Raw genomic sequence first — 25,977 nt, 5'->3', positions numbered from 1 at the left:
CCAAGAATCTGAGGAAGCAGAGGACAAGGAGGGCATTCTTCATATTGGGGACAGCCTTTATAAAGGCAGGAAGGCCAGGGTGAAATGCCAAAGTTGGGGAGTAGTAAGTAGGCCAGTCTGTCTGAAACAGACCATATTTCACAATTATTGTGAAATAATCTTTTCTCAAGCTTAGAAGTTTGTAATTTATCTTAGGGCAAACAGCCAATCACTAGAGCTGGTTTGTAATCTGGATATTATCCTCGACTCTTCATTCATCTTGACTCCACACCTCCAATCGGTCGCCAAATCTGGCTAGTTTACCTGTGTGACATCATCTCTTGTATCCAAACCTTTCTCTCCACTCACACAGTTAGCATCTTAGTTCATACCCTCATCACCTGTCACCTAGATTTTTGGAAGAGGTTCCTAGCCTCAAGTCTCTTGCCACTCTATTCCATTCTATACACTGATGCCAAAATAATTTTCCTTACGCATAGATCCAACCATGCGACTCTCCTCCTCAACCAATGCATTGGGTTCCTATTACTTCTAAAATAAAATATAAAATCCTCTATTTAGCTTTTAAAACCCATACAATCTGGCACCAAGCTACCTTTCCAATCTCACTAGACTTTATTCCCTTTCTTGCACTTGAATATCCAATCAAGGTAGTTTTCTGTGTATCTCACTTATGACATTCTTATCTCCCATCTCTGTCTCTACACTGGCTATCCTCCATACTTGAAATGAACTTCCTCACCTCCCCTTCGGAGTCTCTTTTCCTTTAAGATGCTGCTCAAATATCCTCTTCAGCATAATGTCTTTCCTGCTACGGCCCTTCCTCCCTTGTATTTATCTACTTTGTATATGTTTGTATGTATTAACTTGATATTTATCTTGTATATGCTTTTACATGCCCTTGTCTCCCGGATTAGATGAATAATTCATTGTGAGAAGCAAACGTTTCTTTTTTGTACTTGTATGTCCAGTAATATGCCACCCTCCCAGTTCCTGGACCCCAGTGATTACTTCTTGTTCTTTCAGTGCCCTAGGCAGGGTGAAAAACCAAAAAGGATTACAGCCAACTCTCTTCTGGTGTCCAAGATAGGTAAAAGTTCAGCTCTGGATCTCCTTATTCCCTCTCTTCCTCATCTTTCATTTGAAGGACTTCTGTGCTTAGCTTTTCTAGGCAGGGTTATGGACAAACAGATAAACTGTTTATCTTTCTGTAGGATAACCTGACAAAATTACAAAAATAATGATATCCTTTCACCCAAGATACTATTATGGTTGAGAATATATCCCAAAAGTGCTATCAAAAACAAAAAAGAGTCATCCATCCAAAGTTGTTCATAATGCCATTAATGGGGGGAGGGGGGGAGGACACGGAATCAGAAAGCAATCTAAATGTTCAACAATAAGGAAATGGTTAAATAAAATGTGGTATATTAGTTTAATATAATACTAAAATATTATTAAAACTGGCCATTAGGAGAAGAAACTGGCAGGGGGAGGGGGAGTTTGTGAAATAATATAGTGTAAAACAAACAAGCGAAACTTGAACCCGAAAAGTATAGACACTATGACAACACAAGAAGTGAAGGAGAATAAGTGAACAAAGAATCTGAATGTGGATGCAGAGAATGACTAAAAAGTTGGTGTGACACTTTATGTTTAAAGAAATTAATCTGGATAAACATAAGCAAGCTTAGTTAGTTGTAGTGATATTCAACACTATCTGTTCTAACACAAACGCACAATGAAAAGAGATTTGGTCTAGCTGATTAGTATATATAGTTCATATAATTGGCCGATGTTCAAATTCTTTTAAAGTAATTTAATACATTTTGATGATTCAATAAAGAATTTCATTTGTTTCTCAAGGAGTTAAATTTTATTATGAAGCTCTTTTGAACTTGTCAATCCAATTAATGCATATTGTAGGAATATAATATGACCTGAGGAAAAGAGTCTGTGAAATTACTTTTGCATGGTTAGTCATTTTGCCAACTACCATATGAGTTCTTAGATAAATTTTGAACAGCCAGGGTAGTTTAAAGGTTATTATAAAACACAAATTATTTCAGTTCTTGAACTGGAAAATTTAATAAGATGAATTAAAAGCTGGATTCCCTTAGTAAGATACAATTATATGGCATATCACTGTTGTTGTGAAGATAAAACTTTTCCTATTAACTCATAAGGGTCATAATTATCTTTATTGCATTTAGGAATAGCAATAGAATAGAGAATTTCTGTACCACAATCATGATAAGAGATGAATCTTAGAGGTGGAAGAGGGCTAAAAGTTTGATTTGTCCTATATTTTAATTAATAAAAGAAAATGCTGAACAACATCCCTGAGAAGCGGTCATACAGCTTGCTTTAATACTAGTGATGGGGGGTTTAGGGGAGTGAGAAGAGGCAATACCACTAGAGCAGGACATTATGTTTTTGTATAGCTATAACTGTAACTGTCAGTGCTCTCTTAAAATGAGCTGAAATTTATCTCCCAATGTAAAATTTGTAGCCACTAGTCCTAGTTCTCTTTTCTAAAAAGATACAGCAATACATTTCCTTATTTCTAAAATAAGGGGGTTCGTCCCTTCCAGCTCTATCTGCTGAAACTGAGAATTGCTCCAGCTGCCATTCTGAAATTCTTGTTCCCATTTTACATGACAACTATTCAAACATCTCACAATGGGACATCACACTCACATTTTCTCACAGACACAATGTTACTTTTGAAGCCTTCACTTTCCCAGTTATATTATGTAGCCCTTTGTTCTCTTTTTCAGAAAAAAAAATATGAAGTTCAATAGATACATTTTTGAGGAAAGGGAAATTATTTAAATAGTACACTCTTATCTAGGTATATTATTTATGATGAGTGTGATAAATTCATTGCTTATGAATGCATTCTCTTACCCTAAAACTCTCCCTTCCACAGAATTGTTCTATTTCTGTTAAGAGTACCATGATTCTTATAGTCTCCCTGGGTCATAACCTTAGCACTATCTCTGACTCCTCATTCTCCCTCACCTCACATATCCAACCAGTAGCCAAATCTTGACATTTCAACCTCCATAATATCTGCAACATTCAACACTTTATTTCTAATCACCACTTTATCCAAGGTTCTCATCCCTTGCTTCTGGGATCTGAAGGAAGTAGGGAAGGAGAGGGTGCATTCCAGGCACCATGGATAGCCAGTCCAAAGAATAGAGAGGGGAGATGGAGTGTTGTGTGTAAGGTATATTAAGAAGGCCAATGTGAGTGGACTGCATTTCATTTAGCAGGAAGGGGAAAAACCGTAAAAATCGGCAAAGAAGGCAGAACATAAGCCCTGGCCTTTTAATTGACTCAAATCTCTCCCCATTCCAACTCATTCTTCTCACAGGTACCAAAGTGACTTTCTTTATGTGTGTATCTGACTATATCATTTGCTTACTCAATAAACACTAACAGCTCCCTACTGAGTCTAGGATAAAATATAAACTCCTCTTTTTGGTTTTTAAAGCCTATTACAATATGGCCACAAATATTCTTCAGACTTAATCTCTTTCACTCCTCTTCCTTCACTGTACCGTCCATCCAAGCCAGTCTTCTTTTTGTTCCTCACATATAGCACTCCATCACCCCTTTCCATGTATTTGAATTTATTGTTCCTGGTCCCTAGAGTGCACTCTCTCCTCCCATCCACCTCAATCACTCACTTCCTTAAAGATGTAGCATAGCCCCAATCTTAGCCTTTTCTAATCTCCCAAATGTTTGTGTCCTTCATTCCTCTCTATCTTCAATTTAACTATCTTGAACTAATTTTGTATTTATTCTGTATATAGTTATATGTCTACAGGTCATCGCCCTCAACAGAATATAAGCTCCGTGAGAGCAAGGTCTATTTCCTTTTTTTTTCCTGTCTCGTCCCCTCATACCTGGTGCAGAGACTGGTATACAGTAGGCACTTAACGAATTCTTGTTGATAGACTGACATAAACTTAAACATATAAATATATAAAATAAAAAAATAAAAAATATATAAAATAAATGTCATTTGGATTTGAGATCACAAAGTTCTTAAGCTGTTTGGGCCTTATTTTGATTACCCCCTGTAATGTAATTGATTACCTATGTAGCATCACAAAAGGAGCAGGGTTAAAATATTGGCTTTGACAATTAATCCATGTGGTTTTGGGCAAATAACTTCACCTCTCTAGTCTTAGTGTCTTTGTTTGTTTGTAAAATGAGGGATGAGAGAAGACCCAGCTTCTCATAAGATTTTTCTTTTTTTTTCTACTGCTTGGTTTATGAGGCAATATTGCTTATAAAATCCCATTATTATTAAAAGGTGCATAAATATGGAGCTGAAAAGGACTTTGGAGGCCACCTAGTCTAATCTACTCATTTCATAGATGAGGAAACTGTATTCCAAGGAAGTTACGTGACTTGTCCAATGTCACATAGTTAGTAAGCACTAGAGGCTTAAATCCAAATCCTCTAACTATGCTTTATAAGATTTTAGAAACAGGTTTATTATCTTAACTGGGTTTCCTTTCACTACCACCTTTCTCTGCTTGGCAAATAGATCAGACATTTTTTGGATAAGGCAAACTCAAGATTGCTTAAACTTACTGAATAAAAGTAATTGATGGTGTCACTATCTGCTCTTTGATCCATTTCCTATTTTCCAGCATCAACAGCTTAATAGGTCATACTATAGCTGCTTGAATTGAACACTCTATCTTCTAATTTTTATTCTTCCAATTTGTTATTGATTTTGATCTTTGATTCAAAAGACTAGTGGTCTGACTATATAAAGACAGTTAATTTTGAAGTGATTCACAATGGAGATAACAGGTCATTTCCTCTCTGTTAAAATGCAATCAATTCTTTTTCTGTATGTAAGCTTCTGGTGCTTGCCATTTTCAGCACCTCCTAATTTTCATCTTAAAGAAAGTATTCATACCATAAAGATAAGAGGCTTCTGGATAGTCTATAAATGTTTGACCTGTCTCATTTCTTACTCCTGAACTATACAACTATTCCCTCAGAAGGAAATAATTTTATTTTGAATATTTCGTTGAAAAAATTTTTACATCACTTTATTTCCATTATATTCTTTCCCCTCACCCTACCTCACCCCACTTCATTCCATCCCCAGTACTACGTCCAGAGAGCCATACATTGTGACAAAGAATAAAAGATATAAAGAAAAAAGGTAGTTTAGCCAAACTAACCAATACATCAATGGAGTCTTAGAAGTTCCACACTCATAATTCCCAATTTACATAAAGAAGGAAGGGTATGTGAAAATAACTTATCAGTACCTTTCTTACAACATGATTGTTCTGATGATTTCTAACAGCTATTTACAGAGGTACGGAAGCTGACTACTTCTATTGTAAAAGAACCTCAAAAACCAATACTATTCATTTCTTTAACTTTCATTTTTGCAGGAAAATATAAAAAGCAATGAGTTTCTCTAAAACATTTTAGAACATTACTTAAAATTTTCATTACATCCTAATCTAACCACATTGGTAAACAAAGTAATCTTTTAAAGATGTTTGCTCTATTTTTTAGTTCTAAAAATACAGCAGCTTTTATATGATTACATGGTACAGAAGAATTTATTTAATGAATGTTGAAGTATAATAAAATAGCTTTCCATCTGTGAATTCTACAGAAAAAAATCAGTCATAAGAATTAGTCACTATATAGTGGTTAAATCAAAGACATGGCATGTTGTGTTAATTTTGGCTTAGTTTATATAATTCACTAACATAAAAGTAACAGTTCAATGATGGAAACTGTGATAATCTTAGCAATATGATTATTTTGCTCTTATGGCTTATAACGGCAAAGTTTAAATAATTTTATTTTTAGGCAGGGCAATAGGGGTTAAGTGACTTGCCCAAGGTCACATAGCTAGCAAGTGTGTCAAGTGTCTGAGGCCACATCTGAACTCAGGTCCTCCTGACTTCAGGGCCGGTGCTCTTCTCACTGCGCCACCTAGCTGCACCTAAATAAAAATTTTTAAAGACAAAATAGTTTCTATGTAAAACTTACTGGTTTATAATCTTTTATCAACATGTTTTACATATGGATTATTTTATCATTATATTCTAAGAAATGCCACATTTTCATAAGAGGTAATTTAATTATGTGATCTTTAGAGAATCATATATAATCATCACCTGTTAAGAACTTTTAATAAGTCATAAGTATTAAGAGTTCTTAAATTAGAAATTAATTAAAAAATGATAATACTTTAAAAAGAAAGAAAAGAACATCAATGAACTCTTAAACATAAGCAAAAGAGAGAAGAAATTTCAGAAGGGGAACCAGACAGGCAAGGGAGTATTGGAACTACTATGCATAATTTGAAATATTAACAATAAAAATCCCCATAAACTATATGTAGTACAGAGTCATAGTTTCATATGTAGTCCTAATTTTTGGCTCTTCTTTGTATATGGAAAAGTTTATTGATGTCTGTTAAGTTAATAATAATTAAAAGTGATAGGGACTGGACCTGTGATTTCTCTGGTAGGGGAAATTCCTGTATGAGTCATAGAAAGTTGTCTAGATCAATGACAAATTAAATGACTTGCCCAGAATCACACAGCCAATATCTATGTATTGGGTGCCTATTTTGCACAAATGTTTTTGGCTCCAAGGATGGTGCTTTATCCACTACGCTCAAAAAGTTCACAAAATTATACTTTGATTTTTGGTAGAATTGATATAAGCAATTTCCCTTGCATTAAAGCAGGTATATAATGTGATATAATAGCAATTTTAATTACAAGAATACAATCCCTATACTTTCTAAAAATATTTAGTAAAAATTATTTTATAAACATCTTATTTTATTTTCACAATAACTTTGTGTGGTAGTTTGTATATTAAAATAATGCTACTAATTCACCGAAAAGTAAGATACAGTTTTGATCTGTATTTTCTGTTAATGGGGATAAGGGAAGGGGAAAAGGAAGGGAACAGGAATTTAATTAAGCCCCTACTATATGCCAGGTACTATGCTAAGCACTTTACAATTACTATTCTCATTTGATCTTCACAAGAACTCTGGGATGTGGGTGCTATTATTATTGCAATTTTATAGTTAAGGAAACCGAGAGAAAGTTTAAATGATTTGCCCAGGATCTGAATCTAGGTCTTCCTGACTCCAGGCCCGACACTCTAGGCACTGTACAACCCAGCTGCGGCTAGATAAATTTATGCTGAGCTAATGTTCTTTGTAAAGTCCTTCTTGTGACCAAGAGCATACCTTTTCCAGACAGTTAACTAAGGTTAATTTTACATTTTTGGTAACAGATATAGATGTGTGTGTGTTTGAAAAGCAGATTTCATATTGAATATATTTCTCTATTTTTCCTTCCTCTGTACTCCTATAGCACTTTCATATGATATTTGTCAAATAGTCCTTTGTAATTTAGTTATTTTGGTACATGTCTTATGCCCTTCATTAGATTACAAATTCATTGACGACAAGGGCTGTCAACGATTTTTGTGTCGTCCAATACCTAGAATAGTACTTTCATATTATATGAAGCTTAAAATTTTTAATGCATAAATCTCAAGGTGATAACTGATCATCAATTTCAGAACTATAGTATATGCTCAATACATATTTATACAGCTCTTATTAACATTAGGTGACCATTTACATACTTGGGAGGGCATGTGATATAACTCTCGATTTTGGAAAGCAGTGTGAGTTTTTAGGTTCATGTCCTGACTGCTATTTTCTACCTGTGACCTTCTGCAAGTCACTTTATCTCTAAGGGGTTTGGTGCCTTTATGTGGGGGGCTGGATTAGATGACCAAAATCTGTCATCTAATTATCTTATAGATGATGAAGCTGAGAATCTGCAAAGGTAAGTGATTTACCCAAGTTTATACAGTGAATCAGTAATTGAAATAAGACTAGAATCCAGATCCTCTCCTAACTTCCAATCTAGGACTATCTAAGGGAAATCTAAGTCTAAGTTTATTCACTGGATTTACTTTCTTTTCCCTTTATTTAGCCACAATCCTCAACACTGTGCCTTATCCTATAAGAAAACCTCCTTTGGTCTCCTCGCCATGCTCCCATCCTCTGCTTTCCAGGATCCCTTTATGGTCACCTTTCCCCATTAGAAGTAAGCTTCTTGATGGCAAGGACTGTCTTGATTGCTTGTAATTGTACCATCAGAGTTTATTTAGTACAATGACTGATACATAATAGCAGCATAATGAATGCTCTATCTGAACTCATTTCCTGAAATATATCAAGACTGTTTAGAATGAAGAAGTGGGTATCTTATTCATTGAAGCAAAGTATCTTTAAATAATGAAATCTAACATCCATCAACCTTTTCCCATTAGGGTTAGTAATTCTTCCTTCAGCTACATATTCAATCTACTTAATGAAAATGGGAGTGAAAGAAAGACAAAAGCAGAAATAGAAGGTTGTCATTTAGGAAAATCTTAGTGTTACAGTTAAATTGTAACCTGATATTTTCTTTGGATTAGAAAACGGAAAAAAATATGAGTCAGTATACCAACTTGAGTCATGTCTTTTAACAACATGTTTACCACTTTTCTTCAACGAGGCACTTTTTTCCATTTGGTATTTTTTCTCCTAAAATAATGCACATTATCTTGAAACTACAGGAAGAAATACCGGGGGATAGCACATAAGGGCATAACTCTTACACTTAGGCTAGTTCTAGATGAAAAATATAAAGTAAACAGAAATGATCATTGGAAAAAATTAAGAACAACAAAGATCAAAACAGCCTATTTGAGCAACCATAAGTGTTATGTATAGCAAAAATCTACCTTCTATACATTTTACCCATTAAAAAGAAGGTTAGGGATACTAAGAAGGTACAATTAAGAACAATATTTACTACTTAATAACTTCTGAAATTCCAAATTAGTTTCTCTTGCCAAAAGAATGTTTGGGGCTGCCCTGCATCAGTTGGTATGTGTTCAGAAAATGTGAATTCATTTTTAATAACCACGATCCAGTTTTCATTCATTATTAAACATGGAAATACAACAATACTAGTAGGAACATAATAAAATACAATCCTTAACGCCAAAATCTTAAAGAGAATCCCATTATGTAAACTGAAGTCAAAACAGGGAGGTAGAATTCTTTGGGAAAATTCACAAAATACAATGCAAACTCAACTATAAATGATTTTTGCATTTTCTTCTTGTTCAGTCTTATTTATTAATAGACTCCTTTAAAAAATATTTTCTGTTCTTGTTTTGCCCTCTCTCACCTAGGCCTCTTTGCTCACGTGATATCCTCATGCCTAGAATGGGCTCTCTCACACTAATTGACTATTCAAGTCCTTCTCTTTCTTGAAGAGTCTGGCCAAGTGTGATCTACTCCATAAAGCCTTCCTCAATCCCCTAAATTGTTAATTTTCTGTCCAAATTTATCTGAATCTTTCCATTGTAGGTTACTATGTTCTTCATTATGTCAAAGTAATTTATATCCATTATCTTTTATCTCCTATGAGATCGTAAGCGCCTTGAAAAAAGTTTACTTTATATTTATTTTTGTGCACCCTGTGCTTAACACAGTACTTTGCAAAGTGTTGGAACTTAATGAAGGCATGATGAATGTTAAAAATAACTATTAGAACTTTATTAAAAAGTCCATTTGAGCGGGGGGGGGGGGGAGGGAGACGATGATGCATACTGCATAAATCTTATTCAAGCAGCTCCAGAGACATGGGATATTGGGATATCATGAAGGATAAGCAGATCTAAAAGACTGGAAGTGAAAGTACTTGTAGAACACCAGTGACTTCCGCAATGATGGAATTTAACCTAAAAACTAATCTGCTGACTCTATAATCTACTCTACGCTCAGGAACATGGATTTAGATCTGGAAAATTAGAAGCCATCCAGTCCAACACCCCCACCCCCCACCCAATGTTACAAATGAGGGTGCTGAGGCATAGGGATATTAAGTGATTTGCCCAGGGTCACAGAGCTAGTAAGTGTCTGAACTCATGTCTTCCTGAATCCAGGTCTAGTACCCTATCTGAGGCAAGATTTCAACCCCAATTTTTCTGACTACAAGTCTAGTGCTTTATTCACCATGCCATTCTGCCTTTCTACACTGAGGTGTTATATTCAGGTATTAGAACAGTTAGTTTGCTCAGTTCCTCCTCTCTGGGATGTGGTACACGCTGGCCACAATTGCTGTCCTCGTCCCTACTTTAGGACCATATTGGTTCAGTCACTGGTTTATCTCCCCAAGGAATTGTAACCAAAGCTATGACTGGATCAACTGTAATGCTTGCAAGGATGTGGCAAAGCAAATTATAGCAACGACATTCTCAGCTGTAGAGCAGAGTGATGAAAAGACGATGACACAGTGGTTAGCCCTTTCCTGGTGGGCGGCCCTGGAGGTCACAGACGCCCACCCATATCCTTAATGATAATCCCAAACAGGATCTATCTAAGATATACGTTTATATTCCTAGTCAATATTGTTGAGGAATGAAACGAATATATGTGAGCAATAGAGAATTTAATTTAGCTGACTGCAGACTCAGAAGGGTTACTTACTATCCCATCGAAATTTGATATTTGATTACAAACAACTTAACAGCCCATCTGAAGAGTCTGGGCTGCCCATGGACCCCTGCCAAGGCACTAGTTCAGGACTGATTGGTTGAGAAGTGCCACATCAAAATACCATCATCAAGCTTTATAACACATGGAATGGCTTCAGACCAAGAGAATTTCTCTTAAACATATTACTCCAAACACAGTGAAACATCATAGTAAAATTTTTGAGGGGAGCCAAGGTTGAAGGATACTTTTTCCATATGCTAATTATAACCTAAGTGAATTTCCTTAGTGATTGCAGATAACAAGACAGCAGTACACAGTAGAATACACAGAAGAAAACAAATTCAGAAAGGTATATAAACAGTCTTATGTGTGTGTGTATATATATATATATATATATACACACACACATGTATATATACACATATATGTATTTCTTAAAAAACTCACAGAATTTTGATTTCTTATGTTTCTTTCTTGTTGTTTTTATATTTATGTTTACTGATAATTGCTGAATTCAAAATAAAATGTATAAATTTTTTAAAAAAGAAAAATCACTCAGCTAAGAATCAGAAGGCTGAGATTCTATCTCTTATTCTGCCACTAATCTGTTGTGTGACCTTAGGCATTTAAAGTGGACCCTCTTCTTTTCTTGTTTTTAAAATATATTTTTATTATCTTTTGTTTTTGCATCAGTTATGTTTCCCACTGCATTCCTGCTCCTACCCCCTCCCATATAGCAAGTCCTCATAATAAAGAATGAAAGAAAAAGGGGAAACATGTTCTGTAAAACTAACCGATATATTAAAATAACCTGCCATTATATGCAGTATTCCACATAAATGGTCCCTACCTTCTTCAGGACCATGTTTGTTCTTTATCACTTTGCAGAATTTGGTTCTGATTGTTTTGTTATTTGGCTACTGTTCTTTCCATTTGTTGCAGTCACTGTAGTGACAATGTTATAGTCATTCTATTTACTGTTTTCTGGATTCTGAATTTCACTTCGCATTAGTTTATAAAAGCCATTTCATACTTCTCATACATATTGTATTCTTCATTTCATATAATGCAGCAATATTCCATTACATGCATATGTCACAATTTGTTTATGCAACCATTTGATTACAAAGATCTTTCTTTTTCTCTGGACTACCCCCCCCCCTTTTTTTTTTAGAAATAATGTGTTTCTTTAATATATTATGTTTATTTAAGGTTCAATAACCTAGTTTTCATTATCGATTTCAACAGGTACCCTTGAAAGATTTTTTTGTTGTCTTTTGCTAGACTCTCCAATTCTTCCATATTTCTGTTAACATTGTTTCATTAAAGAAGGTAAAATAAAGCCATTGTCTTTAATGGATGTCACTAATTCCCTTATCTCCAGCACCATTAAGCAAGGATATTCGCTCATAACAGAGTAGAACCTTTCCAGCATCCCACCCCATCCAATAAAGGTTAACCCTTATAGTTCTGACTTACAAGTGGTCCTTGAGTTGGACAAAGGAAACCTAGATCGTTTTTTCTGGGTCCTCTTTTAAAAGAATAATTCCAACTTTTTAATTGGGTTTCTACTAACCTTAGAAAACTTGACTATTTATCCACATTAGTGAATTCACATTATTCACTTTAATATTAATTCAACTGTTTTTGTAAGCAGTGCTTCCCCTTAAGTGATGCAACTTTTAAAATATGGAATCCCAAGCTGGCCAATTCAAATAATCAAGGCATCTTCAATTTGGATTAGAACTTGGCAGTGGACCTCCCTTACAAATGTAGGAACTCTTTTACTCACTGTCCATCATCTGCACATCATTTCAGACTTCTTGACCCATGACCTATATTTACTTTTACAGTACTCTAAGACAAGAGAAGTTAGGTCTACGAATTTAAAGATCATGCTCTCAATGCACTCCATTATATTCAACAAAAGTATTCGGAGGATCAAACATTTAGAGCTGGAAGGGATCACAGAAGTCATGAAATCAGACCGCTTCTTTTTACAAGTCTAAGAGTGGGATTCTTCCTCTACTCCAATTAATCTACTAATGAATGTGATGAAGTTTTAAATGTGCAAACGAGGTGTGTTTACAAGCTGTGAGTCTCTTTGATTGGGTCAAAAAAGAAAGCAGTGTTATTGGCTGAGAGGGCTGGTCATGGCCATTTGACCTATGTATGAAATAGCAGGCAGTCTACGGGTGAATCCAGTGATCTAACCCAGTGACGGAAGATTTCAGTTCTACAGTTTGAGCCAAGCCCTGAAAGGAAGCAGGGTCACAAAGCCAGTAAGTAGTTCAAGTGCAATACAATATTTAATACTATATATCACTGGCTTCCCAGATTATACTGGATCATCTTTTATTTTAGTATTCTAGATTGACCTTAAATCTTAAAAATAAGCTCAAAATCTACTTTCTTCGGGAACTTTTCTGACTAGACCCAGACTATCAAATATTGTCTTTATCCTGCACCTCATCAGCACTCATGAAATCAATTTGTACCACAGTTTCCACTAATTAGTGTATTTTCAGTACTGATGGAATTATTCTGAAGTAATTTTATGTGGATCTATTTTCTGTTTACTAAACTCTTAACAGTATAGGTAGCAATAACTATGCCTTCTTTATTTGTCAGTATATTAGAACTGGAAGAGACTTGTAGATCATCTAATCCAATTTCCTAATTGTACAGATGATTAAACTGAGGCTCAGAAATATAAAATTATTTGCTCAATATTAGTTAGTGAGGTGGAATTTGAATTCAGGTATTTCTGACTCTAAGTCCTGTACTCTATCTAGTATGCCACCTAACTGCCCCTGAAAATAATTTAGTTTTCTTACCATGGTTTTGGCTGGCCAAGGCTGTCAGGTCTCAGCCTTTAGAATCTATTTAATTAGTTCTTAATTATGGCGTATATAAGTCAGGGTTTAGTCAAATCCTTTACCAACACCATTTGCCCTGCTTGGTCATTCACAGGATATCTCTACTTTGCTCCCCAAACTTTGGAAACTACCCTTCCACTAAACTCATGGCAAAAAAGCAATCTTCCTTCTCTGAATCCCACTTATAGAATACAAAAGCTTAAGGCCTAACAAGTAATTTCTTCCTGAAATCCTCCTAGTCCACCAAAGCAAATTTTACTAGTTGAATCTTTTTTCCAGTATAGCCCATCAACTATTAGAGGCTGAATGTGGAAGGCTTAGTGCTTTACAGTTCATGGGTTATATTCTTAAAATCATGCTTAGGATCCATCCCTTCCTCTGCCACTACTCTGGTGCTGCAAAGAAAGCGTAACTGAATCCAGTTATGTTCAGTGCTATTGGTGACTCAATAAGTATTAGGCAATTTAGCTTCTAGATGTAGTCATATTTACCATAGCCTACCATTTCATAGCCATCAGGTTCTAAAACCCATTTCTAATCTATCAGAGATACAGAATACTCTCAGTGGACCTTGAAAGAAAGAGGAAGTTCAGGGAAAGTAGAGATAATGTGATGTTTCCTTTTTTGAGGCAAACATCATATCATCTCTATTAGCCAAAGAAATCAGTTGTGAGAATGAATGCTTAATATGTCATACAATTTGTAGATCATGAGTTATGGGTACTTAACTTAAGAAGGTGTAGGTTACTCAAATCTGATTTAATTACTTTATCTCTTTAATCCACTGGAATTTTAATGTTTTTTAACTTTCACATTTCACAAAAATTTTCTTATTTTGTTTTTTTTCCAACCTTCAAATATTTTCCCCTAGTATACATGGATGAAAGATGTAAAATAAGAATTATATATGTACCTGGAAGTAACTGCCTCCATAAATTCATCCAAAAAGTCATCATAATCGCGTCCTCTCACTCTTTTATGCCTCAGTCCAATATATAAAGGATCTTTTAGCAACTCCTATTAAGAAAGAGGAAAAAAAAAGAATGGGTAAGCCAACAGTGTAGTGCAAAGAGTTTTGGATTTGCTCCAGATACACACAACTCCAACACTTACCTATGAGCAAGTCATTAATTTCTCTGAAATTTAGTTTTATCACAGGATTGATTTGGAAAGTGCTTTGTAAATTCTCATTCTGCATTCTTATTCTTATTTTGAGAGGCAGCTACGTGGTACAGTGGGAACAGAACAGGACCTTGGGTCTGGAAGGCCTGAGTTCAAATTTAACCTCAGAACACACTAGCTGACTAGCCTGGCCCTAAGCAAATGACAATCTCAATTTACCTTAGCTTCCTTATTTATAAAATGGAGATGATAATAACAGCACCTACTTTCTAGAGTTGTTGTGAAATAAATGCAAGAATATTTGTAAAGTTCTGTACAAACCTTAAAGTGCTATGTATATAATGCTAGCTATTATTATTATTATTATTATTATTATTATCCCAAAAAAGAAGCAGAACAATACTATGTTCTTTCAGAATTGACCTGTATGGTATATTTATCTGGGTAAGAAAGCAGAAAAACTAATTTAAAACATTACAGAACTGTTCCAAATGATATTTGTAAGGTACTGGGCACAGCAACTAGCTCATACTGGATGCTACAGAGATGCTTATTTCCTTTCCTTTCCTTCCCTTCGTATTATAATCTAAAGGAAATGGAAGCGATAATTATTACTATTTGATGTTGAGGGGGAAACAAGTTAATTATAAATTCAGATTGCACAAACAGAAAAAGTCTTGTTACTGAAAGAAAAGGAAGGAAACTGTAATCATAAGAAGAAACAAGTATTTATTAAGCACCTACTGTGTGACAGGCCTTGTGCTAAGTGTGTTGAAAATACTTCCATTTGATCCTAACAAGAACTCTGGGAGGTAGATGCTATCGCTATCATCATCATCATCATCATCATCATCATCATCATCATCATCATTTTACAGCTGAGGAAACCAAGGCAGGCAGAGATTATATGACTTGCTCAGAGTCACAAACTAGCAAGTGTCTGAGGCAGGGTTTGAACTCATGTCTTCCTGACTCCAGGTCCAGTGCTCCACGCACTGTGCCACTAGGTAACTCTGGTATAATCTTCATAGAAGGATAATAGTTAAACCTGTCTCTGAATTTTTCATTTTTCTTATATCAAGTTTTTAAATACTAGACTCCTAATACATAACTTATATGTTTAACAGACTAATTAGTATATGTAAAAGAAATAAGTCTTGCTTATTCTCAAGACAAGCAAAATCTAAATGGCTTATGATAGTTTCTTTTTCTAAGATTGAGTATATCAGATAATATATACCACATTTCATATCTGAACAACAAACTATGTTATTTTCAGAAGCAAAACTACAAGATTTCTGGCATTATCAGAAGTTAAAACTTACATGTCATTTAAGCTTTTTCAAAGGTATAATAGATAACTTACTATGGCAGTAATCCACAAAACTGTAGTCCCTAAATATTTAATCTTTTATACTAGATTGCACTTAATCTGAATAGAATATAGTAAAAATAACAGACGTTTTCAGAAAGATGGCAGAGAGAGAAGCTGAAGGAGAACCAAGAGTCTGCCAGCAAATGAAGAAATTTATATGCAAATAAAATAAAATTTCCAGAGAAATTTGCCTCTCAGAAAAGGAAGAAATAATAAGCAATTATGTAGTAGAATTCTTTTTGGAATCAGGTGACAGCTTAGGTCCTTTGCAACTCTACCATTCTGTAATTCTCTTTTGGTTAATAACTAAAGCACACAAATGGGACTAAAGAGGTGAAACAAATAAAAAACATTTAAAATTTTAATTTTTTAAGAAAAAATGAGAGGAAAAAAGTGAGGAATATGTTGATAATGGAAACAACATGAAAAATAAGGGAAGAGAGGAGAGAAAGGACATGGGTATTACCACTGTAATACTTCTATCTAGGATAGTGGACATGTGAGGAAGTTGAAAAAAATGTAAGATGTAATAGTACAAACTTAGTAATATTCAGTGTTAGAAATGTGAGTATGGATGGATTTGTCTATGGGCAAAAAGAATCGTACTAGATTACTACTAGTAAAAATAAGATAGATTGTGTTCTTTATTGATAAAACAAATACCATAATAGCCTATGGTAAAGCAAAAACTAAATTTGACAATTACAACATTGAACACAAAAGTTCTATATGCTTAGTATGCAGTGTAATAGATGTAATGAATATAAAAATGGATTTAAAAACAAAACTGAACAATAGGTTGTCTGAAAGAAAAACTTCTAAGATAGAGATATCTAAAATGAGGGGCTGGAATCAAATTTCTTACGTTTCAGCTGATTCCAGAAAACCAGGAATTGCAGTCTTGATAATGGATTCATTTAAATTAGAAAGTATTAAGAAACATGGGAATTATGTTTAAAATACCATTGGAGAAAACAGAATATTAAGTTTATATGTACATATATCAACAGTATAAAAACTATATTTTAAAAGCAATATCAACTGAATTGCAAAAAGAATTAGACAGCAAAACAATAAGATACTTCAACAAACCTAACAGAATGTGAAGAATCAAAAAGAAAAATAAAAACATAAAACATAACAGAAGGCTGAAAAAAATCATTATTTGATAGTTATGTAGAGAGAAATAAATATGAATGGTATGAAATTTAATTTTCTTTATAATTCACATGGAATTTTATAAACATTTATGTTCTAAAACATAATAAACTCAAAAATACATTCAGAAAAGCAGAAAATTTTTATATGGCAGGAAAGCAATAGTTAGTCTTTACTTGGCAATAACTTGGCAACCTGCTGACAGTGGATTTGAGAGGTATTACAAACTGCAATCTGAAGGGAGGGCCCTTATTAGCAAAACCATGGATCTTTGAAGTAGTGCAAGAAGTGAGGCTTCAGATCATAAAGTGCCAATAAGGTACTGGCAACCTTTTTGTTTTGAACATTGTAACACTGGAAAAAATATTCCTTTTGAATTAATCACAGACCATGAAAAAACACAAAACATGCACAATGACAGTAGAAAAGATGTATTATATCATATTAGGCCCTGTACAAGTCACATTGGTTTGCTATATGCTATTCCACTGCACAATTCACTATCTGATGAAATGACAGCTACACAAATGCCTAATTTAAAGAAGACCACAATATCAAATGGTAGATCAGTAAATGGATTCAGTGCAAAGTGGCAATGAATTTCCCATGAAAATGTAATTAACTTAATAGTCATGAGTTTTTTACTGACTGAACATTGGGCACTTATAAAAAAAGACAATTAACTCAACAATGTATAATTCAACCCCATTCAAAGCACAATTTCACTGAAGCCTAGAAAATCCTTTCCAGCTCAGTGCATGTTATTTCACAAAAGTGATGCAATTCAGCAAGAACAACCAAAAAGTTCTTTTATGGTGTTGTTTGGAGTAATGTATGGTAAACCCAAATATCAGACAAAAGAAGAAAACACTCAACAGCTGAAAAGAACAATGGCCATTTTAAGCTATAGGTGGTGAACCATTCAGTAAGTTCTTTGCAAGGAAATACTAAAGAATAAATAAGCCAGTCAAGCACTATTCTATTATTTAGAGCACAAAATGAAAGCTAGAGCTAAATTTTAAAAAATCTCTCATACTACTGTTTGCACATCTTGAGAGACTAGAATACTTACTACTGAGTGTTTTATGGTTTCAAAAACAGTATCATTGAGAAAAATAAATCTGGTATAACAACAAAATGTGTCAGATGAACATAGTGACTAGGACTTTCCCCCAACTGACAAAGATATTTGAATCACAGCTGTGGTAGGGTTTCAATATGTTTTGTTCTTTTGTAAACTTAATTTCTGTCATAATACACCTCTCTTTTTTTCTGTACTAGATATTCCTCTGGAAAAACCAAGTGATACTTTAGGGGGAAAAGGTTAAATATGGGGATATTATGATGTAACTAGGTCATAAAGATATGGCTATATTAGTGTAAATCCTGAATTCAAATTATTATGTTCAATACCTTTTGTTTTCTTTAATACAAAATTAAGAGAGAAAAAGGAGAGCTTGCTTTAATCATTATTTTTTACCCGGCATCACCTTAATCCAGGTTATGTGTCTCTGTCCTCTTTACTTCAGAGACTTCCCAACAGTTCCAAATTGCTTTTCTTAAGGGGCTGGACACCATGAGTTGATTCTCAGATCTATTTCTCCATCCCTAACCTCCTTCCTGAGTTCTAGTGTCTCATCATCAATTACATCTTGGGTACCTTGAACTCAGATGTTCCACAGGCATCTCAAACTTAACATATTTAAAATGGAACTCATCTTTCCCCCCCCCAAACTGACTTTACTTACCAACTTTGCCATTACTGTTGGGGCATCACCATCCTTCCAGTCACCCAATCTCATAACTACAGTATTACCCTCTACTCCTCAAGAGTGTTGTCACTTCTACCTTTACAACACCTCTCAACATAGTTTCCACCATAGTTCAATACTTGAGGGCAGGGACCATGCTTTTTACTTTTCTTTATATCCTTAGTGCTACTCACAATGCCTGACACAGAGTAAGCACTTAATAAATTCTTGTTTGCTTACAAATCCTGATATTGCATGATTCATGCAAGTTTACTTAAAATTAGTAGTATAAATTAAGAAAGTCCCTTGGTCAAATTGAAGACATCATCAGGGCTAGAGAAGAAAGGCAAATCATTAATGCAACACAGTAATAGCCAGTTAGCAAGCCAAAGCTCAGGACAGTCTTGAAATATGTATCTCATTCTAATTTATAACATCATGCTAATCAGATATATAAGCCTATGGTCTATTTTCAAAATTGGCATTAGAATTTCTTTTCAAGGTACTGGGGGTTGGAACCAAGATGGCAAACCTGAGCTCTCTGCCACATCCATTCAAATACCTCTAAAAAGTGAATCTGAACAAATTCTAGAGTGGCAGAATCCACAAAGAAACAAAGTGTGGCAGATTTCCAGTCCAAGACAACCTTAAAGATCGACAAGAAGGGTCTGTTGCACTGGCTGAGACAGAAGCGCAGTCTAGCATGAAGGCTGCACCAGTGCAGACCCGAACATAACAAAGCTGCAGCAGACCCCACAGAACTGAATCACTGGCTGCAGTGGCAATTCCCAGACCTCTCAGTGCAGTAAGGGAGGTCTGTTGGAACTGAGTGAGAGAGAAGTACAGTCCTGTGCAGGACCTGCTTCAGCAGCAGCAACTGTTCCTGAGGCTATCAGCCCACAGACTGAATGTTTGAAAGTCACCTATTTAAACTTTCCGGAGCCAAGATGGTGGAGTAAGCAGTAAGTTGCTCTCACCCTCCCTTACAGACTTTGCAAAACCCAGGGAATATTGCCCAGGAAAAATCCTGGAACAGTGGAGCCTGCAGAAACATGAGGTACAGCAGTCTTTAAGCTCAGGAGGCTAGGGGGATTAATGGGAAAGGTCCCTTTTACTGTGGCTGAAGGGGACCAGTACAGGATGGTAGGCATCCCAGCAAACTAGCAGCAAGCCCCACCTCAGCAAACCAGCAGGAGATCCTGAGCCTCAGGGCGGAGTAGCAGGCAAGTGCCAACACCAGGCACACACCAGCCACCACCAGCAGCTCTAGCTCAGTACCAGGTAAACTACCAGACCACTACAACATCCAGCTGCCAGCACTTGAGGCCTCAGCACAGAAAACCAGTAACCAGGCCCCTAGCGCCCAGCACAAGAAGTCTGGGACAGTGTTCCCTGGGCCCCAAAAGCAGAGACAAAACTTAAAAACCAGGAAAAAGGCAAATGACATGAGCAAGAAGAATCAAAGAAAAACAACACAAATCCAGGAGAGGATGACACGGTCAATATACCCACAACTGAAGCCTCTAGGGGAAATATGGACTGGCCTCAAGCCTCCAAATTTCTTTTCAAAATTATAGTTTTAATTGGCAAGGACAGATTTTTCAGGAATACTGAAGTTATATAGAAGATTATTAGGGGAAAATGTCTATTACCAAGCAGAAACTACTCTGTAAAGTTTAAACATTCTAAGGCCATGAGGCAGTATTGAAATAGCAATGACTACCCTTTTCTGGCTTTTATCATGAATCGAACAAAAAAATATTTACTGAATGACTACTTTTAGCAAGGCACCATACTGGGATCTTTAGGCAAACAAAGAAATAATTCCATTTGTTGTAGTTCAAAGGATTTTAGACTTGGAGATATAAGGGACCTTACAGGTCACTGAGTCTAACACCCTCACGGACTTACCTAGCTAAGATGTATAGGAGGATGGATTTGAATAGAGGACTTTCTAACTCAAGGTCCAGTCCCCTATTCACTACACTGTGCCAACTCTCATTACTCCTATATAAATATTCTATCCTCTCAAAGGTAGAGAGTGCCAGGAAATAAAAGGGGGCCCTCACTTTACATATAAAGGGAGACAGCCTAGGGCAGGGAAGTCCAAACTTAGGTTATCTTAGGGCTGCACTCAGTATACTAATAGAAAGTGGGGGAAGACAGGTGAAGGTCAGAAACGTGACAGCAAACACGTAACAACAAAGCAACCAAAGGACAGTATAAAGGTAGTTGCAGCCTTTTGTCTCGGGTCCTTGTTAGTGGTGCCATGGGTCACCAGCAGCTCCACTGGAGTCACCCTCGCAAATTTGGCCAGGGGACTTGGTCATGCTGCGTCGGTTTGAACCAGCACGGCCTGATCCGCAAGTATGGCCTGAACATGTGCCGCCAGTGCTTCCGGCAGTACGCAAAAGACATCAGCTTCATCAAGTCGTACTAAATTATATTAACGGATCTTGCTTCAGTGATTACACTGACCATCAGTGACTATACCATTTTACTGGATTCTGGATGACTATTTGATCTACCCACCTACAGATCTGATTCTGTTGTACATTCTATGCTACCATTTGCATATACGATTAAAAAGGTCATCCTCAGTTATTAAAAAAAAAAAAGGTAGGTGCATACTAACTAGTCTGCATTGTACAGATGGAATGCATCCCACAGATCGATTGAAAATTCTGTGCAATATGTTCCATCTGTAATACTGCTTAAAAACACTGAAGAAAATTAACATCAAAGAGATTATTTATTAGTGATGGAATTTAAAAAATCTAATACGCATCCCATGCAAATTATTATTTTATTTTTTTGCTTGTGAAAATTAAAACCCACAGACGGGCTGCATAAAATTGCACTGCAGGCTGCATGCAGCCCATGGGCCGTATTTTGGACAGCTCTGGCCTAGAGTAGCCTAAAGATATCTCTCTTCACAAGGTATAGATCCATTTTAATGAAATGACTGAGATCTCCTTACCAGGGTTTTAAAAAGCAAAACAATTTACAAAGCTCCGAGGGACAAATTTTTAAAGGTTACAGATCAAAATCGATGATTGCTGGGTATCTTTGGATATAATGATAAATCAAACAGGTAAAACTTTCTTTGTAAAAACACTTAGGCTTCACAACAGTGAGCACTGGGACGAAATCCCAGTCCATCAATAAGCATTTATTAACCACCTAATTACTATATGCAAAAAACTGTGCAAAGCACTAGAAACAGAAAGGCAAAGTCCCTGCTCTTAAGTAGCTTACAGTTTAGGAGAGAACATGAAAACAACTATATACAAACAAGATGTATACCAGGTAAACTGGAGATAACCAACAAAGGAAAGGAACTAGAGTAAGGGGAACAAAGAAAGGCTCCTGGTTGAAAATGTGATTTTATCTTGAAGAAGGTCAAGGAAGCCAGGAAGTCCAGAAGAGGAGAGAGAGAATTCCAAGCAGGAGAACAGTCAGAGAAAATGCAGAGTCAAAAGACAGAATGTCTGGGGGAAGGGCATGGAGAATAGTGTCACTGAGTCACAGAGTATGTGGAGAAGAATAAGGGATCCTAGAAAGTAATAGAGAGCCACTGCAATAACAGGCTATTACAAGCATGGGTGACGGCCAATAAAAATGTGTGAAGTTGGGAGATGGACTGTTTTATGAGAAGAACAGGAAGGAGGTCAGTGTCATTGGTTTGAAGAGTATGTGGAGGTAAGGTGTAAGCAGACTGGAAAAATAGGAGGGGCTAGGTTATAAAAGGCTTTGAAAATCAAACAGAAGATTTTTATATTTGATTTCTCTCCATCAGAATCTAAGTCCCGTGTGGGGAGGCACTGTTTTTGCTTTTGCCTTGCATTCCTATAGTTAAGCACAGTCTTATTAAATGCTTGACTGACACACCCATACACTGAAATATAGAATAATAGAATTTTAATGTAACAGAGCAACTAAACTTATCTCATTTGCATTCTGGAATATATTTCAGAATTTCACTTCATTTATAGTTGGAGCTGCCAGGTCTTGCACAATCCTGACTGTAATTCCTTAGTGCATGAAGTGGTTCTTTTTGGATGCTTGCAGTAATCTTCTTTGAGGTGGGAGCTCTGGATTTTGACTATGACATTCCTGGCACTTTTACTTTTAGAATTCCTTTTGAGAGGTAATCTGTTGATTTGTTCTAACTTCACTTTCCCTTCTGATTCTAACAGATTTGGGAAGTTTCATTTATGATTTCTTGAAATAATGTGCCCAGGCTTTGCTTTTAACCACTGAATTATCGGAGGGTGTATCAGGAGGGCAGAGTTTATAATCTCAAAGAGGATCATAAACATGTCTGAAAGGTTCGGAATCGCCGGATAGAAGAAACTCTCAAAGTAGAAGGCAGAAGAATCAAAACATTTATTTAGGCTCAACAGTAACCAACCCATGAACCAGCAACCCCATTTTGATATGTTGGTCATAATCTTCCAGGCCCAATAGGTACGCCTTGAAAGAGTAACCAGGAGGCTACAGAGAAACATGATTGCGTAAAGCAAAATCATGTTTCCCCCTTTTATGGTAATAAGATTACCCACTGGACTGAAGTCTTTGTTCAGCTTCCTCCCGTAGATCAGCTCTGCTGCTGGCAGCTCCTGCCTCAGCTGTGTCTGTTTCTGAAACTGAAGCTGCAACTGTAACTGACGATGTAACTGTCGTAACTGCCTCTGGCTCCAACCGGAAAAGGAAGGAGAATCTTCAAGCTGTCCTCTCCCCTCTTATAGGGTTTTTGACATCATCAAGCTCCGCCCGAATGACCAGGGCCGATTGGTTCCTGAGTTGGCTCCTCCCCCTAGGGTAGACCAGGTTCTGGAGCTAACACCTCCCCTCAGCCAGCCCCATGACTCCCCACACAGGAAGCCGTCTGCCTCCCGGCATGCTCCCCGGGCCTCCTGCCCCGGAAGAGCAAGCCACAGTGTCCAGAGGATCAATGAGGCAAGCTGAGCCATTCAAAGAAAACAAAAGCCATTATGGCTACAGAGGGTAGGGGGTGATATGATTGGATCAGGACTACTGTAGCTCTGGACAATATCTTTAGATGTGGGTCTATAATATGGAACAGACAAATACAAAAAAAAGAAAGAATTCATATTCTCAAGGAACTATCAGGAAAGACAATATAGACATGTATATACACACATATACATGTTAAGTATATGCAGAATTAAGACAAATTAAATACAAAGTAGTTAAAAATACTGAGGGAAGAGGAGTATGTGCAATTGGGAATATCAGATAAGACTTCATGTAGAAGGCGGCACTTGAGCTATGTCTTAAATGAAGTTTTACTTTGCTGGGGAAGTAGGGGATAATATGGAAGCAGCAGTATTTAAATGAGGCTTTCAGATATATCTTGTACGTATAATTTTTTACATGATGTTTCCCCTATTACAATGTGAATTCATTGAGGGCAGTGACCATATTTTTTCTTTCTTTATCTTTATACTGGATTTCAATAAGAAAAGAAAGAGAAAACATTCCAAACATAGTAAGCCATATGAAAAGCTACAGAAAGCAGGAAAGCACCTATCAGATTTATGGAAAAGAAAAGAATTCATGACACAACAAGAGATAGAGAGCATTACAAAATGCAAAACGGATAATTCTGATTATGTTAAATTGAAATGTTTTTGTATAAAAAAAGCCAATGCAACAAAGATTAGGAGGGAAGCAGAAAATTGGGAGAAAATCTTTACAACCAGTGTCTCTGATAAAGGCCTCACCTCTAAAATATACAGGGAACTGAGCCAAATTTATAGGAATACAAGTCACTCCACAATTGAGAAATGGTCAAAGGATATGAACAGGCAGTTTTCAGAGGAAGAAATTAAAGATATCTATAAGCATATGAAAAAATGCTCTAAATCACTATTGATTAGAGAAATGCCAATCAAAATGACTCTTAGGTACCACCTCTCTCCTGTCAGATTGGCTAACATGACAAAACAGGAAAATGATAAATGCTGGAGAAGATGCGGGAAAACTGGAACATTGTTACATTGCTGGTGGAGTTGTGAATTGATCCAGCCATTCTGAAGAGCAATTTGGAACTATGCCCAAGGCTATAAAAATGTTCATACCCTTTGACCCAGCAATACCACTTCCAGGGTTGTATCTCAAAGAGATCACACAAGCGGGAAAAGGACCCATATGTACAAAAATATTTATAGCAGATCTTTTTGTAGTAGCAAAGAACTGGAAATCAAGGGGGATGCCCATCAATTGGAGAATGGCTGAACAAATTGTGGTATATGAAGGCAATGGAATATTATCGTGCTATAAGAAATGAGGATGATATGGACTTCATAACAACCTGGAAAAACCTACACGACATAATGCTGAGTGAGAGGAGCAGAACCAGGAGAACATTATACACAACCACAGATATATGGATTCTGTGAGGACTAACCCTGATAGACTTTGTTCTTCTCAGCAACACGGTGCAAAGACAACTCCAAAGGACTCACAATGGCGAATGCGATCTACATGCAGAGAAAGAACCATGGAGTCTGAATGCAGATTAAGGCACACTTTATGCTCGCCTTTTCCCCCCCCCCTTTTTTTTGTTCTTTTGTTTTTGTTTTTGGGGTTTTTTTGGTTCTGTTTCCTCCTTCTCATGATTCATTCCATTGGTCATAATTCTTCTTCACAACTTGACTAGTGTGTTATACATAGAAGATATATCAGATTCCATGCCATCTTGGGGGGTGGGGGAAGGGAGGGAAGAAAACCTGGAACTCAAAAATATGTAGAACCGAGTGTTGTAAACTAAAAATAAAAATCTCAAAAAAAAAAAAGAAAGCAGGAAAGTGTAAAATGTGTTTTCATGTAGTCACGAACCAAAGCCCAGCCTAAGAATCATCAATGGAAAGCTATGACATAGGTAATAGTATTTCTAGTCAATAAAACAGTCCAGAAATAATACACAAAAAGCTTTCCATCAATCTTCAGGCTAGAAATTTGGAGAATCAAGAACTATAAGAATACCAACTTCATACTGTGTAAGTAACAAGGCTTCCTTGCTCAATTGGCCCCAGCCTCCTTCTGGTCTTTAACTGTTTATGTGTATAT

General features: G+C 36.2%; 2 protein-coding genes across 2 annotated transcripts in view; one reads left to right on the top strand and one right to left on the bottom strand.

Moving 5' to 3' along the window:
• Positions 1 to 25,977, bottom strand: part of ME1 (malic enzyme 1) — a 290,382-nt gene that overhangs the window by 119,487 nt on the left and 144,918 nt on the right. The window contains exon 6 of the mRNA XM_036766983.1: positions 14,387 to 14,490. Within this exon, the coding sequence (XP_036622878.1) occupies positions 14,387 to 14,490 (104 nt within the window). The remainder of the gene's footprint in view (positions 1 to 14,386; positions 14,491 to 25,977) is intronic.
• On the top strand, positions 21,149 to 21,319 carry LOC118856422 (40S ribosomal protein S29-like). Its single transcript, XM_036766702.1, has one exon. It carries the CDS (start codon positions 21,149 to 21,151, stop codon positions 21,317 to 21,319), a length of 171 nt encoding a protein of 56 aa, XP_036622597.1.

The sequence above is a fragment of the Trichosurus vulpecula genome, chromosome 7 (assembly GCF_011100635.1).
Source record: "Trichosurus vulpecula isolate mTriVul1 chromosome 7, mTriVul1.pri, whole genome shotgun sequence".
NCBI classification, from domain to species: Eukaryota; Metazoa; Chordata; class Mammalia; order Diprotodontia; family Phalangeridae; genus Trichosurus; species Trichosurus vulpecula.
The sequence above is the reverse complement of the archived record's forward strand: the minus strand, read 5'-3'. Positions and strand labels throughout refer to the sequence as shown.

Excerpts from the sequence above, each read along its gene's own strand:
- LOC118856422 (XM_036766702.1), top strand. The coding sequence starts at position 21,149 with ATGGGTCACCAGCAGCTCCACTGGAGTCACCCTCGCAAATTTGGCCAG.